Source organism: Oncorhynchus gorbuscha, linkage group LG16 (genome assembly GCF_021184085.1).
Source record: "Oncorhynchus gorbuscha isolate QuinsamMale2020 ecotype Even-year linkage group LG16, OgorEven_v1.0, whole genome shotgun sequence".
In the NCBI taxonomy this organism is placed as follows: Eukaryota; Metazoa; Chordata; class Actinopteri; order Salmoniformes; family Salmonidae; genus Oncorhynchus; species Oncorhynchus gorbuscha.
The window spans coordinates 47,279,210-47,295,427 of record NC_060188.1 but is presented as its reverse complement, the minus strand read 5'-3'; the positions used below and the strand labels follow the sequence as shown (position 1 = coordinate 47,295,427).

General features: G+C 41.8%; 1 protein-coding gene across 2 annotated transcripts in view; it reads right to left on the bottom strand.

Moving 5' to 3' along the window:
• Positions 1-3,314: 3,314 nt before the first annotated feature.
• LOC123999706 (double C2-like domain-containing protein beta) overlaps positions 3,315-16,218 on the bottom strand; it is a 323,615-nt gene continuing 310,711 nt past the window's right edge. For both annotated transcript variants that reach the window (XM_046305710.1, XM_046305711.1), the window contains 3 exons: positions 13,621-13,702; positions 11,834-11,930; positions 3,315-4,283 (listed from right to left, as the gene is read on the bottom strand). In XM_046305710.1, the coding sequence (XP_046161666.1) occupies positions 4,147-4,283; positions 11,834-11,930; positions 13,621-13,702 (316 nt within the window). In that variant the 3' untranslated portion in view covers positions 3,315-4,146. The remainder of the gene's footprint in view (positions 4,284-11,833; positions 11,931-13,620; positions 13,703-16,218) is intronic.

The window sequence follows — 16,218 nt, the reverse complement described above, 5'->3', positions numbered from 1 at the left end:
TATTGATTTTTCAATAAATTTGCAAAGATTTCTAAAATACATGTTTTCACTTTGTCATTATGTGGTATTGTGTGTAGATGTGTGCGAGAAACAAATACATTTAGAATTCAGGCCATAAAACAACAATGTGGAATAAGTCAAGTGGTATGAATTCTTTCTGAAGGCAGTTTTCCAGCAGGCTACTTAAAGAGAGCCACATCCAATGTTAAAAAGGTCTCTTTGCTGTTATGCAGATTAAAAGCAACCCTTTCCGGTGGATTGACAATGGAACCCTGTTTAAAGTCTCCTCCTGAATGAAGCCATACAGCGTTGGTTACCATTCCAATTTCATCCGCCAGAAGAGGCTGGCCAAATATCGAATCTCCAATGTACTGATAGAGGATAGACACATTTTCTTGGAAAAAATGTACAAGGTTATAAGGAAGGGATCATGGTTATGAATGACATTTGTAAATAAGGATGGTAAAATGTTGTCATACAAGCAATTAACAAAGGTATATATATATATATATATATATATATATATATATATATATATATATATATATATAAGCAACTCATTGCAGCTCTGCCACAAAAATGGAAGATGAAATTACTCAAAAGAGAAAAGAATAAATGTGTTTGTCTGCCGCCAATCAAAAACAATGCATGGCTTAAAATGATTAGTATAAATCATAATATATATATATATCAGTTTTAGTTAAGGTCGAGAGGTTTGACAACTATACCGCATAAAGTTCAAGGGAGTTGAACAGATCGTTTTATGTCCCAATACGATGGCGTCGGGTTTATGAACTGATATACAAAACATTTGATTCATCAATCTGTTCTTTCCTATTTAAACTATTATATAACATTTTCACCACAAAAATAATGCTATATGGGGCATTAAACAGTCGGCCCTGTGCAGACTGCAACAAAGAAACGGAACCAATAGATCATCAGTAGGGTGCCGATTTAGGATCAGGTCCCCCCTGTCCATATAACTGTATTAATTATGATTTAAAGGGCAAAACCGATCCTAGATCAGCACTCCTACTTTGAGACGTTTTGTGAATACAGGCCCTGTTGCCTGTCATTGTGACCTCTTCCACTCACAGACGTATATTGTACATACGCTTCGCTATGCTTCCAACTCAATCTTGCACCCCTGCCTTCACTGTCACCACCATGAAACAGCGGAACGACACTCTGGGCTCGTGTCATTTGGGTGGGAAATTTCGAAAGAGTGAAACAGTTGTTAGGAACCCCAACACACATACAGTAATATAAATGTGCCATGTATTATTTACATATTAAGAGCTAATATCAATCTAATCTTTGTAACGTGAGCATAGCAAAAATACACTTTTACAAAAGAAAAGGCACAATCATTCGGCCATTCGGTGCAAAAGTAAGATGAAATAGGAGAAAATATTTATCTTTTTTTTTTTTTTTTACCATAGAACCAACAGAATTATGCAAACAACCACCTGAGTGTTAACAAAATGAACAAACAGAGAGGGAGAGATTTTTCTTCACATGCGGTCACATTCCCAGACAATCAATACAGCAGCCTCGCAGGCAATGCGATAGTGTTCAAAGGTACAAAACGTTGTCCAGAAGAAAGATTGACATTCTTGTAGCATCCACAGTTATTTTTTTTTCCCCAAAGAAAAACAGCAGTATCATTAAGCAGTCATTTCCTGACTTACCAATCACATTTGCATGCATTTTTGTTATAATATCCTTTTGTTTTTTACAAAGGCAAACAGATAATTAAAAAAATGTCACAAGTTAACTGTTGCGACTGTATATGCATTCAAGAAAGAGACCACCTTGATTGCCTGCCTGACGCCCTGTAGAATTGAGGAAGAGATTGGGTTGGACCTTGGTGTCCAAAACAACTTCTAGTTGGTACTGTAGAGGGGGTGAATATTGGACTGCCAGCACTGCCACATAGCCAATGAGAGTTAGCATTTCACAAAGCACTGTCCACACATAGCCTCTGCAGAGTCCCCAACAACCAGATGTCCTGGTTTTCAGGGGAAATGGAAAGAGAGACTTCCACTTTAGGATGTTAACAAGGAACCACTCCATCTTAACTCCTCCACATTTACTGGATTGGTTGAACAGTGCAGAAGGGAACCTCACCCAAAAGTTTTCTTCTCGTCAAGGCCCGTATGTAGGGGATCGAGTTTCAGGTGTTTATTTTACTCCTGCAACATGAGGTTAGTCCACACCAGGCCAGAGAGACCGTAACGCTCAGATTGACAAGTGCAATATTTTACCGCGTCTTGACTAAACTTTGAACATGAAGTAGTAACAAGAAGTCTACCTGGGTTTGTCAATGAAGATGGAAAATATACCCCTTGGGAGCTATTAAGCTCACAGCATTTTAAAGAATGAAATGGGACATGTCTTTACATTTTTCAAGTAAGACATAAGCTTTGACAAAACAACACTATGGGTAAAATAAATTATAACACAAAATTAAACAACTTATAATCATGTAATGTCATAGTTGTTATCAGTGGTGTAAAGTACTTATTAACTAAAAATACTTTAAAGTACTATTTAAGTAGTTTTTTGGGGGTATCTGTACTTTATTTGACTATTTATATTTTTGACAACTTTTACTCCACTACTTTCAAAATAAAATAAATGTACTTTTCCCCTGACACCTCGTCATCCCTACTGCATCTGATCTGGCGAACTCACTAAACACAAATGCTTTGTTTGTAAATTATGTCTGAGTGTTGGAGTGTACACCTGGCTATCTGTAAATTTCAAAAACAAGACAATTGTGCTGTGTGGTTTGCTTAATATAAGGAATTTACTTTTACTTTTGATACTTAAGTATATTTTAGCAATTACATTTACTTTTGATACTTAAGTATATTTACAAAACCAAATACTTTTAGACTTTTACTCAAGTAGGATTTTATTGGATGACTTCCATTTTACTTGAGTCATTTTCTATTAAGGTATCTTTACTTTTACTCAAGTATGACAATTGGGTACTTTTCCCACCACTGGTTGTTAGCTGCTATGCAGTGGAAACACTAGCAATACATGTACAGTTATTACCTATTGTGTAAGAATTGGCCAGTTTAATATTTCACAATTAAAAGGACAATTCTCGGTCCCGTTCACAGACACACATACAGCACAAATATGCGCGCGCACACAAACATACATTTTAGGGCAACAATAAAAGGGTGAACATAAAATGATTAATTAATATCAAAACCGACTTTGAATTTCAAAATATAAGCATGAAGTGAGTTGAGCCATATTGCCTTCTCATCATTAATAATTAAACAGCCAATGAGGAAATGTAAAAATATAGATTTATGGTAATATTCCGCCTCAGGCAACGTCATAAAAACAGTTTGCCATTAGGCTGCAGAAGTTCAATTCTCTTCCTCCCATGCTATCCAACGCAACTCTGATATTTATCAGACCTTGAGTTTTATGTGTGAACTAGTTCAATAACAAAAAGCACCCTACATTCATCTGATATACTGACTGGGGTGGCGTACATTTTACACTACTTAAAAAACAACTGAAACACATAAGCAACGAGATACAGTACTTAGAGCTAGCATATTAAAATGCCTTGCCCCCTCCCCTTCCACATTTCCCTCCCTTAGCCCAAACCCTTCACAGGATTAGACATTTGCAATGACCTGAAAGTAGGCTTACTATAAAACACATTACATGGGTCTTTAGCTCCCTTTCTCTGGCAAACATGAAATTCAGAGGAACAGCAGAGGTGTGTGGAGCTGCATCCTAGACTTTAAACAATACATATACTTTTGTGTCTGAAGTAAATAATCCACCCTTTTCTCCTTTCATTTCAACAAAGTGCACACTCCCCACAATCTGCCAATAAACTGCTGCCAGTAAACCTAGTGAATATGCATCGCCGGACAGCAAACCACAGAAATAGATTCTCATCTCATTCTAGTTTTGTGCAGCAAAGCCCTAAAGACACAGCACATTATCAGAAAGGGATAGAAGATAACGGATGAGACCAAAACCTTAGGATAGAAATACAGAAAAGAAGAGCTTTGATTTGTTAAACGTCTCTGGAAACGGGAAAGCTGGAGTGTGTCGATCAAGGCTGAACTCCTGTCCACAGTAGGTAGTGGGGAGGGGCCATTAGTCATTGCATGTTGTACCAGGAAGTTCGTTGGTCAGTGTGTGCCATCGCTCAATTTTCTTGTCCTTGTTTTTGAGACAGTCGAACCAGTGTTTGAGCCTCTCCCCGTTTGCACTGATACCCAGGGACACACCACCTGAGACCGGGGATGGCAGAACATTAGAAAAGGGTTAGAACGCAACACATTGATGGACGATAGAAACTAAATAGTTTGAACTAACACAATACCCAAAAGACAATCACAACTGTTCTCTGAATACTCTGTGATGTTGCACCCTCCTGAACAGGCTGTCCATAGTAGAGAAGGCCTCTTTGAAGTGAGACTGGTGAGCAATGTTTAAACCTGAGAATGCAAGCATTTTATGTGTTCAACCTTGTTCTTATCAATTGCTGGACATGAACAATATAAAACTCTGAGCACATTATCATTTTCTAGCATGAGAGCTACTTTTTTATATAGCTTTCACATAGATACAATACTCTCTTCTCGCGATTTAAACCGTCATTAGGCCATCTTGTCCAAAAATGATGTTGATATATGTTAGCCCAGCTAATAAAATGTCCATGACAATGAACTTAGCTCCATTGTAGATCTGAGTGTCTATATAGGCCAGGCCAGTCAGTCAATAGCATGTGTTACAGAATTGACAGGAAAGCACGATCAGATGTAGTGTCTTTTACGGCATCGGCTTCATAAGTTATGAAGCAAGCAGGAGGATTCACCTCAGTGGATTCCTGGAGTAGCTCCGCCCTCTACTGGACACTTGGTGAACTTAGGCAGACCGGTCAATTTACACTTATGTACACTTGTGACAAGGTAAGCCAGATAGCAATTATAAAAAACATGTAAAACGTTGTAGTTGTAACCTACATGTAGGAAAGTGTACACCTCCATGCAGCCTCATATGCTAAGGTATTATTATGCCTCAGCAGTGTGTTTGTGAAGAAAGTTTAAAGAATCGTAGGCCTAACTCCTAAAGAAATGTATTCTTCATTTTTATGGTGATGACTGCACTTTCCTTCTCAACGCACTACCACAATGAATGTTAGTCCACATGTGAAAGGGAAAATGATGATCCCACTCTGGGATTAAAATTATGTCACAAGTGGTAAAAAGCATCAGGAACTACAGTGGGGAGAACAAGTATTTGATACACTGCAGGTTTTCCAACTTACAAAGCATGTAGAGGTCTGTAATTTTTATCATAGGTACACTTCAATTGTGAGAGACGGAATCTAAAACAAAAATCCTGAAAATCACATTGTATGATTTTTAAGTAATTAATTTGCATTTTATTGCATGACATAAGTATTTGATACATCAGAAAAGCAGAATTTAATATTTGGTACAGAAAACTTTGTTTGCAATTACAGAGATCATACGTTTCCTGTAGTTCTTGACCAGGTTTGCACACACTGCAGCAGGGATTCTGGCCCACTCCTCCACACAGACCTTCTCCAGATCCTTCAGGTTTCGGGGCTGTCGCTGGGCAATACGGACTTTCAGCTCCCTCCAAAGATTTTCTATTGGGTTCAGGTCTGGAGACTGGCTAGGCCACTCCAGGACCTTGAGCTGCTTCTTACGGAGCCACTCCTTAGTTGCCCTGGCTGTGTGTTTCGGGTCTTCAATGCTCTTATTGAGGGAAGGAGGTTGTTGGCCAAGATCTCATGATACATGGCCCCATCCATCCTCCCCTCAATACGGTGCAGTCGTCCTGTCCCCTTTGCAGAAAAGCATCCCCAAAGAATGATGTTTCCACCTCCATGCTTCACGGTTGGGATGGTGTTCTTGGGGTTGTACTCATCCTTCTTCTTCCTCCAAACACGGCGAGTTGAGTTTAGACCGAATAGCTCTATTTTTGTCCACATGACCTTCTCCCATTCCTCCTCTGGATCATCCAGATGGTCATTGGCAAACTTCAGATGGGCCTGGACATGCGCTGGCTTGAGCAGGGGGACCTTGCGTGCGCTGCAGGATTTTAATCCATGACGGCGTAGTGTGTTACTAATGGTTTTCTTTGAGACTGTGGTCCAAGCTCTCTTCAGGTCATTGACCAGGTCCTGCCATGTAGTTCTGGGCTGATCCCTCACCTTCCTCATGATCATTGATGCCCCACGAGGTGAGTTCTTGCATGGAGCCCCGGCACGAGGGTGGTTGACCGTCATCTTGAACTTCTTCCATTTTCTAATAATTGATGCCTTCTCACCAAGCTGCTTGCCTAGGTCTCCAATTTTATTCTTGATGTCCTTACACAGCTCTCTGGTCTTGGCCATTGTGGAGAGGTTGGAGTCTGTTTGATTGAGTGTGTGGACAGGTGTCTTTTATACAGGTAACGAGTTCAAACAGTTGCAGTTAATACAGGTAATGAGTGGAGAACAGGAGGGCTTCTTAAAGAAAAAGTAACAGATCTGTGAGAGACGGAATTCTTACTGGTTGTAGGTGATCAAATACTTATGTCATGCAATAAAAAGCAAATTAATTACTTAAAAATCATACAATGTGATTTCCTGGATTTTTGTTTTAGATTCCGTCTCTCAGAGTTGAAGTCTACCTATGATAAAAACTACAGACCTCTACATGCTTTGTAGGTAGGAAAACCTGCAAAATCAGCAGTGTACATTGATCTTAAGGCATCCCTTTAAATACAGTGCACCTTTAATTTGATGGCAGGCGCCATCATGCCCCATGTAAACAAACATGAAACAAGCAGGGGTCTAAACCCCCCTTGAGGTTCTTGGGAGCAGCCAAGAAAGTGAGGGAAGAAGTCCATTCGGCAGCAGCAAGGGATGAAAAAAATAGACTGAATGACAAAAAAAAAACCATGTACCTGTCCGAATGAGAGGCAATGACAGAGTGAATAGCAGAGAAACACAAGGTCTTATCTGATGACATGGAGTCTGAGCTTCATAAACACATCAAGAATCTCGCAGACCAGTTTCATGGCCTTAGTAGCATCACATTTAAAGAACGAAACAACATACGAGACAACTGAAGTGTAAGTGATATTGAACCAAGAGATATACAGTGCCTTCGGAAAGTCCTCAGACCCCTTGAATTTTCCCACACTTTGTTAAGTTACAGCCTTATTCTAAAATTGACTAAACATTCTACACAAAATAGCCCATAATGTGAAAAAAGACCATTGGGTTCTTGGACACCTCCCTGACCAAGGCCCTTCTCCCCCAATTGCTCAGTTTGGATGGGCAGCCAGCTCTAGGAAGAGTCTTGGTGGTTCCAAACCTCTTCCATTTAAGAATGATGGAGGCTACTGTGTTCTTAGCGACCTTCAATGCTGAATACATTTCTTCGTACCCTTCCCAAGATCTGTGCCTCGACACAATCCTGTCTCGGAGCTCTACAGACAATTCCTTCGACCTTATGGCTTGGTGTTTTCTCTGACATGCACTGTCAACTGCGGGACCTTATATAGACAGGTGTGTGCCTTTTCAAATCATGTCCAATCAATTGAATTTACCACAGGTGGACTCCAATCAGGTTTTAGAATTGTATGGGCCTCGCTAGATATTCTGGGTTCAAGTCCAGGCTCTGTCACAGCCTGCCACGACCGGGAGACGGTTGGGGCGGCACACAATTGGCCCAGAGTCGTCCGGGTTAGCGGTTTGGCTGACAGGGATGTCCTTGTCCCATAGCACACAAGCAACTCCTGTTGCGGGCCGAGCGCAGTGCACGCTGACATGGTCGCCAGGTGTTCGGTGTTTCCTCCGACACATTGGTGCGGCTGGCTTCCGGGTTAATCGGCCATTGTGTCAAGAAGCAGTGCGGCTTGGTTGGGTTGTGTTTCAGAGGATGCATGGCTCTCGACCTTTGCCTCTCCCAAGCCAGTATGGGAGTTGCAGCGATGAGACAAGACTAACTACCAATTGGATACCACAAATTTGGGGAGAAAAGTTTTAAAATCATCTCAAGAATGATCAATGGAAACAGGATGCACCTGAGCTCAACTTCGAGTCTCACTGCAAAGGGTCTCAATACTTACACTATCGTTCAAAAGTTTGGGGTTATTTAGAAATGTCCTTGTTTTCCATGAAAAAATACATGAAATTAGCTGCAAAATGAATAGGAAATATAGTCAAGACAAGGTTATAAATAATGATTTTTAATTTTTAAATAATTGTGTCCTTCAAACTTTGCTTTCGTCAAAGAATCCTCCATTTGCAGCAGTTAAAGCCTTGCAGACCTTTGGCATTCTAGTTGTCAGTTTTTTGAGGTATTCTGAAGAGATTTCACCCGATGCTTCCTGAAGTACCTCCCACAAGTTGGATTGGCTTGATGTGCACTTCTTACGTACAATACGGTCAAGCGAATGTTCTTCTTTGTGATCCGAACATCTCAAACTTAGATTTGTCTTTCCATAACACTTTTTTTTCAATTTTCCTCTGTCCAGTGTCTATGTTCTTTTGCCCATCTTAATCTTTTCTTTTTATTGGCCAGTCTGAGATATGGCTTTTTCTTTCCAACTCTGCCTAAAAGATCAGCATCCTGGAGTCGCCTCTTCACTGTTGACGTTGAGACTGGTGTTTTGGGTGTAGTATTTAATGAAGCTGCCAGTTGAGGACTAGTGAGGCGTTTGTTTCTCAAACTAGACACTAATGTACTTGTCCTCTTTCTCAGTTGTGCAACGGGGCTTCCCACTCCTCTTTCTATTCTGGTTAGAGCCAGTTTACGCTGTTCTGTGAAGGGAGTAGTACACAGCGTTGTACGAGATCTTCAGTTTCTTGGCAATCTCTCGTATGGAATAGCCTTCATTTCTCAGAACAAGAATAGACTGACAATTTTCAGAAGAAAGTTATTTGTTTCTGGCCATTTTGAGCCTATAATCAAACCCACAAATGCCGAGATCCTCCAGATACTCAACTAGTCTACAGAAGGCCACTTTTATTGCTTATTTAAATCAGAACAACAGTTTTCAGCTGTGCTAACATAATTGCAAAATGGTTTTCTGATGATCAATTAGCCTTTTAAAATTATAAACTTGGATTAGCTAACACAACGTGCCATTGGAACACAGGAGTGATGGTTGATGATAATGGGCCTCTGTATGCCTATGTAGATATTCCATGAAAAAGAAATCTGCTGTTTCCAGCTACAATAGTCATTTACAACATTAACAATGTCTACACTGTATTTCTGATCAATTATTATTATTATTTTAACGGACAAAAACAAGGATTTCAAAAACAAGGATATTTCTAAGTGACCCCAAACTTTTGAACGGTAGTGTATGTAAATAAGGTATGTTTTTATTTTTAAAACATATGATAAAATTTCAAACAACCTGTTATCGCTTTGTCATTATTGGTTATTGTGTGTAGATTGTGGAGGATTTAATATATATATATATTAGAAAAAGGCTGTAACGTAAGAAAATGTGGAAAAAGTCAAGGTGTCTGAATACATTCCGAAGGCACTGTATTTCTGAATGTAGGCATTCATTCAAAAAACAAAATGTCCTCTCACTGCAACTGCGTTTATTTTCAGCAAACTTAACATGTGTATACATTTGTATGAACAACTGAGACATAAACTGAACAAGTTCCACAGACATGTGACTAACAGAAATTGAATAAATGTGTCCCTGAACAAAAGGGGGATCAAAATGAAAAGTAACAGTCAGTATCTGGTGTGGCCAACAGCTGCATTAAGTACTGCAGCGCATCTCCTCCTTATGGACTGCACCAGATGTGCCAGTTCTTGCTGTGAGATGTTACCCCACTCTTCCAGCAAGGCAAGTTTCCGTACATTTCTGGGGGGAATAGCCCTCACCCTCCGATCCAACAGGTCCTGACGTGCTCAATGGGATTGAGATCCGGGCTCTTCGCTGGCCATGGCAGAACACTGACATTCCTGCAGGAAATCATGCACAGAACGAGCAGTATGGCTGGTGGCATTGTCATGCTAGAGGGTCAAGTCAGGATGAGCCTGCAGGAAGGGTACCACATGAGGGAGGAGGATGTCTTCCCTGTAACTCACAGCATTGAGATTGCCTGCAGTGACAACAAGCTCAGTCCGATGATGCTGTGACACACCGCCCCAGGCCATGATGGACCCTCCACCTCCAAATCGATCCCGCTCCAGAGCACAGGCCTCGGTGTAACACTAATTCCTTCGACGATAAACGCAAATTCAACCATCACCCCCGGTGAGACAAAACTGCGACACATCAGTGAAGAGCACTTTTTGCCAGTCCTGTCTGGTCCAGTGACGGTGGGTTTGTGCCCATAGGCGACGTTGTTGCCGGTGATGTCTGGTGAGGACCTGTCTTACAACAGGCCTACAAGCCCTCAGTCCAGCCTCTCTCCGCCTATTGCGCACAGTCTGAACACTGATGGAGGGATTGTGCGGGCCTTGGTGTATCTCGGACAGTTGATGTTGTCATCCTATACCTGTCCCGCAGGTGTGATGTTCGGATGTACCGATCCTCTGCAGGTGTTGTTACACGTGGTCTGCCACTGCGAGGACGATCAGCTGTGTGTCCCGTCTCTCTGTAGCTCTGTCTTAGGTGTCTCAAGGTACGGACATTGCAATTTATTGCCCTGCCCACATCTGCAGTCCTCATGCCTCCTTGCAGCATGCCTAAGGCACGTTCACACAGATGAACAGGAACCCTGGGCATCTTTCTTTTGGTGTTGTTCAAAGTCAGTAGAAAGGCCTCTTTAGTGTCCTAAGTTTTCATAACTGTGACCTTAATTGCCTACTGTCTGTAAGATGTTAGTGTCTTAACGACCATTCCACAGGCGCATGTTCATTAATTGTTTATGGTTCATTGAACAAGCATGGGAAACAGTGTGTAAACATTTTACAATGAAGATCTGTGAATTTATTTTGATGTTTACGAATGCTCTTTGAAAGACAGGGTCTTTGAAAAAGGGAGGTTTTTTTTTTTGCTGAGTTTACAATATACCACACACCATTCCATGAATTAAACTTTGACCTAATAGGACATTCACCATCACAGGACACCATAACCCACATACCCCAAGGCGGCTTCACTTACCCTGTCCCTATGCTCAACTTACCCCATACCCGGCCGGGGTAAGTTGTTCCAAGAGACCACTTTTGTTGGAAAAGCTATGTTTTCAAAACTGTTATGTTTACATGGATTCTGATTATTTCCAGGCATATACAACATCCGGAAATATATGTCGATATCTTTGTTAGAAAGAATACAAATCTGTTCTTTGACGTAGTGATGCTGAATGTAAAAAATAGCTCAACATACCCCACTCTCCCCTACACAATAGCTAAAGTGGATGAGTGAACAGCACTCTTGAGGAGTGTATCATCAAAAGAGAGGAATGGGGTTTTTGTTAGGGATTCAGAAAAAGTTGGATCCCTGTCACTTCAAGTTCATCTCCTCACCCACCAACCACATGTCGGCATGACAACTTGACAAGCTTATAGCCTGGCTGGCATGCATCAAGCGTCAGTGTTTCGTGCTTCTTCCTCACCACTCAGTTGTTTGTTGTTGTCATTTGGGTCCAAGTTTGTGGCCCTGGGCAGCTATCAGGACAAATGGAGGCTTCTGGTGGGTGAGTAGGTGTTGTAAACAGAAGAACCAGGGGAGCCTGGGCCAGAGTGTCACCGGTGTTGTTGCAGCCACCTACACGTTTTTGAACTGTTCAGGTCACTACACTTGGTAACGTGGTCACCTGCTTAATGCTTACCTATGAAATCATTGGACTTGCCGATGTCGTAATCCCACACAGTTACCTCCAGGGTTTTCTTGCTGAGGTCGGCGTATTTGATTTCGTAGAAGAACTCCTACAAAAAAATATGTAAAAATGTGACTGGCCATACAGCTTCATTCAGGCAGCAAGGTTATCCCCAAAAAGCCAGTAAGATTCCACAAGAAACATAATCAAAGGAATTATATTTAAATAATATTTTAAACAATGTTATCAGTGACAATCAATTACCGATACGGCCTACAATTAATCATGCTGATAGAAGAGAATCAATATTATTATAATTTCTTTATTTAATTTTACCAATTTTTAACCCCAATTTCATGATATCCAGTTGGTATTTACAGTTCCATTCGCTGCAACTCCCGTACCGACTCGGGAGAGGCGAAGGTCGAGAGCCATGCGTCCTCTGAAACACGACGCTGCCAAGCCGCACTGCTTCTTGACACACTGCTCGCTTAACCCGGAAGCCAGCCTCATCAATGTGTCAGAGGAAACACTGTACAACTGGCGACCGTGTCAGCGTGCATGCGCCCGGCCAGCCACAGGAGTTGCTAAAGCGAGATGGGACAAGGACATCCCGGACGGCCAAACCCTCCCCTAACCCGGACAACGCTGGGTTGTGCGTTGCCTCATGGGTCTTCCGGTCGCAGCCAGCTACAACACAGCCCGGGATCGAACTTGGATCTGTAGTGACGCCTCAAGCACTGCAGTGCCTTAGACTGCTGAACCACTCAGAAGGCCACAAAGAGAATACATTTTGGTATCAATCCATCAATACTCAAGGTTATATGTTTGACTTATTGAACCAAAATGTCTTCTGAATGCAATGGAAGCCCAGGTCACCTAATCTCGAGTCGAAAGGCCAACAGGCAACAGGATGGAAATGGGTACGAAAGGAAATGTCAGTGGAAATGTTAAGTCACAAGCCTCGCGTGTTCCGGGAGGACGCCACTCAATGCCGCAGTCTAACGCTAAATTAGGTCTTTGGTGGTGGTCTGAACGCGGTCTGAACGTGGGGTCTCTCTGGAGCATAGTAACAGATGAATGGGAGAATGTTTGTGAGGCATTCAGAGAAAAAGACCTAGGCTCAGGAGAGGGGGGAAATAGACTACAGTCAAGTTGGCCTCTCAATGAGAGTTAACAGAGGGCTGATCTGAAGGTTGCTCACCTCATCATCAATGCATTTGGTTAAAAAATGTACACTATTGTGTAATAAAGGCCACCCAGGTAGATACAGGGGGACAGATAAAAGAGATATATGGGGAGAGGTGATATCTGCTGTCGGTAAGAAGAGTAAATGTACAATGAGTCAGCATTAAACGTTTTGGCCTTCGATGGTGACATTAAGCGGTAAATGCTTTAATTGATCAATATGAAAGAGTTCCAAACCTCTCAGCCAATAACAGCTCATTTTCAGTTTTCCCCTCCTCACTCAAAGACATTTTGTTCTTCTTTTTGACCATTTTAATAAAAAATTAAAACATCACATTAAGGTACTTAATTGTTACCAAGAAATTATTTGATATTGAGATAAAAACAGCTGCACTGGACCTTTAAAGTCATGATTTTCATCATACTGGAACAAAGTCAGGTATAATTAGCCAAGTTTGAAAAATGTGTTTCATAACTTATTTGATAAGTATCAAGTCTTAAGTGGGATTGATTATTAGAGGGATATGTGATGTCTGAGACAGACAAGATTTCTCTGAGAGTGGAAAAAGAGAGACAGAGGAAAGAGAGGAAGAGATCATGTCCTTCCTTACCTCGTTAAACTCTGGGTTAAGGGTCTTCTTCTTGACAGCAGTCTTGTGTTTTGACTTTTTGTTCTCATCAGGCTTCAGGTACCTGCAGAAAAGGCATGAAGCAGTAACTATTACTGAAAGAAAATGTCTCTCTGCAGTCTACTGTTGTTTAATGTGAATTATGGGGCGTGCTGTACACTGTAATAGACATGCAGTCAGGAGATTCAATCCAGGGACACAGAACTTTGAAACGCCTCGCTTCTCTGAGCTCTAAGTAGTCAAGCAGGAATGACTGGCTCAACATGAAAAGGCATTTATGAAAAGGAATGAGACAGCAAATATGGCAAACATGAATTAAGCCTGATCAAATTGAATGTTATACCAATTATTTCACCAGAGGGTGCTGTGGCATCACATTTGATCTGACAGTGGGCAGAAGACCTAGGGCAGCATACGGAGGCCAGCACTAAGAAAGCTGTTGCTCCAGGGACTGACAGTCCATGGGTTGAAAGGTTGATTACCATATTGTATTAACATACAACAGCGTGGAGCTGGTGGCTCTAGTCTAGGGTTGCGCCCCAAATGGGACTATATTCCCTATAGTGCACTATCCTAAAAGCACTATATAGGGAAAAAACATTTGGGATGAAAGCTAGGTCCAACTGAAAGCTCTGATCTCCAAAATTATTTTAAAATGTTTGATATGCTCCTGAAAATAAGATGGGAATGAATGGAACAAAAATTGAAGTTGGGAATCCCCAAGGGCTGGACTGGAGTTGGAGCTTGAGGAAGTTTGATCAACCCCCCCACTGAGTCCAGTAGAACTGCAGTACTTGGCTCTGTCAGAGGTAAGGTGATCCATATGGAGCCAACTGCTCTCTTCTTACACCAACTTGTCTGCATAGTCCATATTGCAAGACATATCACGCTTTAATGAAATAACATAGGACATCTAGAAGTTTCATACCCCCAAAAATTCAAGTTGCATACACAAGTCATTCTTGCCTAGAAACTTCACTTGTGCCCTATAGAATGTCTCCAGTGTCAAAATGAACAAGTCTCAACAGTGCCTGAGGAAGAACATGGGGTTAAATTAATGCCTCTACTCCCTTTCAAAAGTAACACACAGATCTCACCCGTGGCAGAAGAGATAGAGATTTTCTCTGAACCTTACTAGAGACTATAGCTGCCTGCAACTCCTCAGGCTGAGGAATTCCATTAGCTGCTAGAAAACAGTTAAGTTTAGAGGAAATCCCATTTAGAGGGCCCCATGTGAAAAAAACACAGGTCTTGTCACCTCTGCTCCTGCTCCTCCCCTACTGCGCACGATATCACCAGAGTACTAACCACCGGTCTTGGGATTCATCATTACGCACAACTGGCACTCATTACACGCACCTGTGAATCATTATTATGAATTATGATTCACACCTGGGCTCCATTACCTTCATAATTTCCTCCACTTTATATGTCACTCTCCCATGTTCACTCACCAGTTGGTATTATTCTTGTGGATCGGCGTACTGCCTTATGTTAGTGTCGTGTTCTTGGTTTGGTTGTTTAATTTAACGTTGCACCTGCTTCCGACTCACCACCCCATCATTACAGAATACCAACTCAAAAAATGGAAGCAGCAGGACTACCAGACATCTCCCAGACGATCAATGAACAAGGTGACTTTCTTCGTAAACACCATGATCAGCTGACTCATCTGGAAGATGTTCTCCGCAGTCTACAATGTCTCAACAGCGGAGGATATTCTGGAGCCAGTCTACCCAACGAGTCAGCACACCAGCCCATTCAGCAACCCGCTCAGGTCAGTAATGCCCGTCTATCCCTCCCGGAGAAATATGACGGGACATCATCCAAAGGCCGTGGCTTCCACCTTCAGTGCTTCTTACATTTCGCACATCAGATGGGAGTTCCCACCACCGAGAGGCCTAAGGTTGCCACGGTTATTTCTGGGCTGACATTGGAATGGGCTAAAGCGGGCAGGGAGGGAGGAGAAGAGGAGTCTTATGAGGGGTTCATGGCTCTGTTTTAAATGTATTTTTGATCATCCCGCGGAGGGCAAAGGGGAAGGTGAGTAGAGGTCGACCGATTAATCGGAATGGCAGATTAATTAGGGCCGATTTCAAGGTATTTTTGGTCGCCGATTTGCCTATTGTCTTTTCTTTTTTTATACCTTTACTTAACTAGGTAAGTCCGTTAAGAACACATTCTTATTTTCAATGACGCCTAGGAACGGTGGGTTAACTGCCTTGTTCAGCGGCAGAACGACAGATTTTCACCTTGTCAGCTCGGGGGATACAATCTTGCAACCTTACAGTTAACTAGTCCAACGCAATAACGACCTGCCTCTCTCTCGTTGCTCTCCACAAGGAGACGGCCTGTTACGCAAATGCAGTAAGCCAAGGTAAGTTGCTACCTAGCATTAAACTTATCTTATAAAAAACAATCAATCATAATCACTAGTTAACTACACATGGTTGATGATATTACTAGATATTATCTAGCGTGTCCTGCGTTGCATATAATCTGACTGAGCATACAAGCATACAAGTATCTAAGTATCTGACTGAGCGGTGGTAAGCAGAAGCAGGGGAGTAGACATTCATT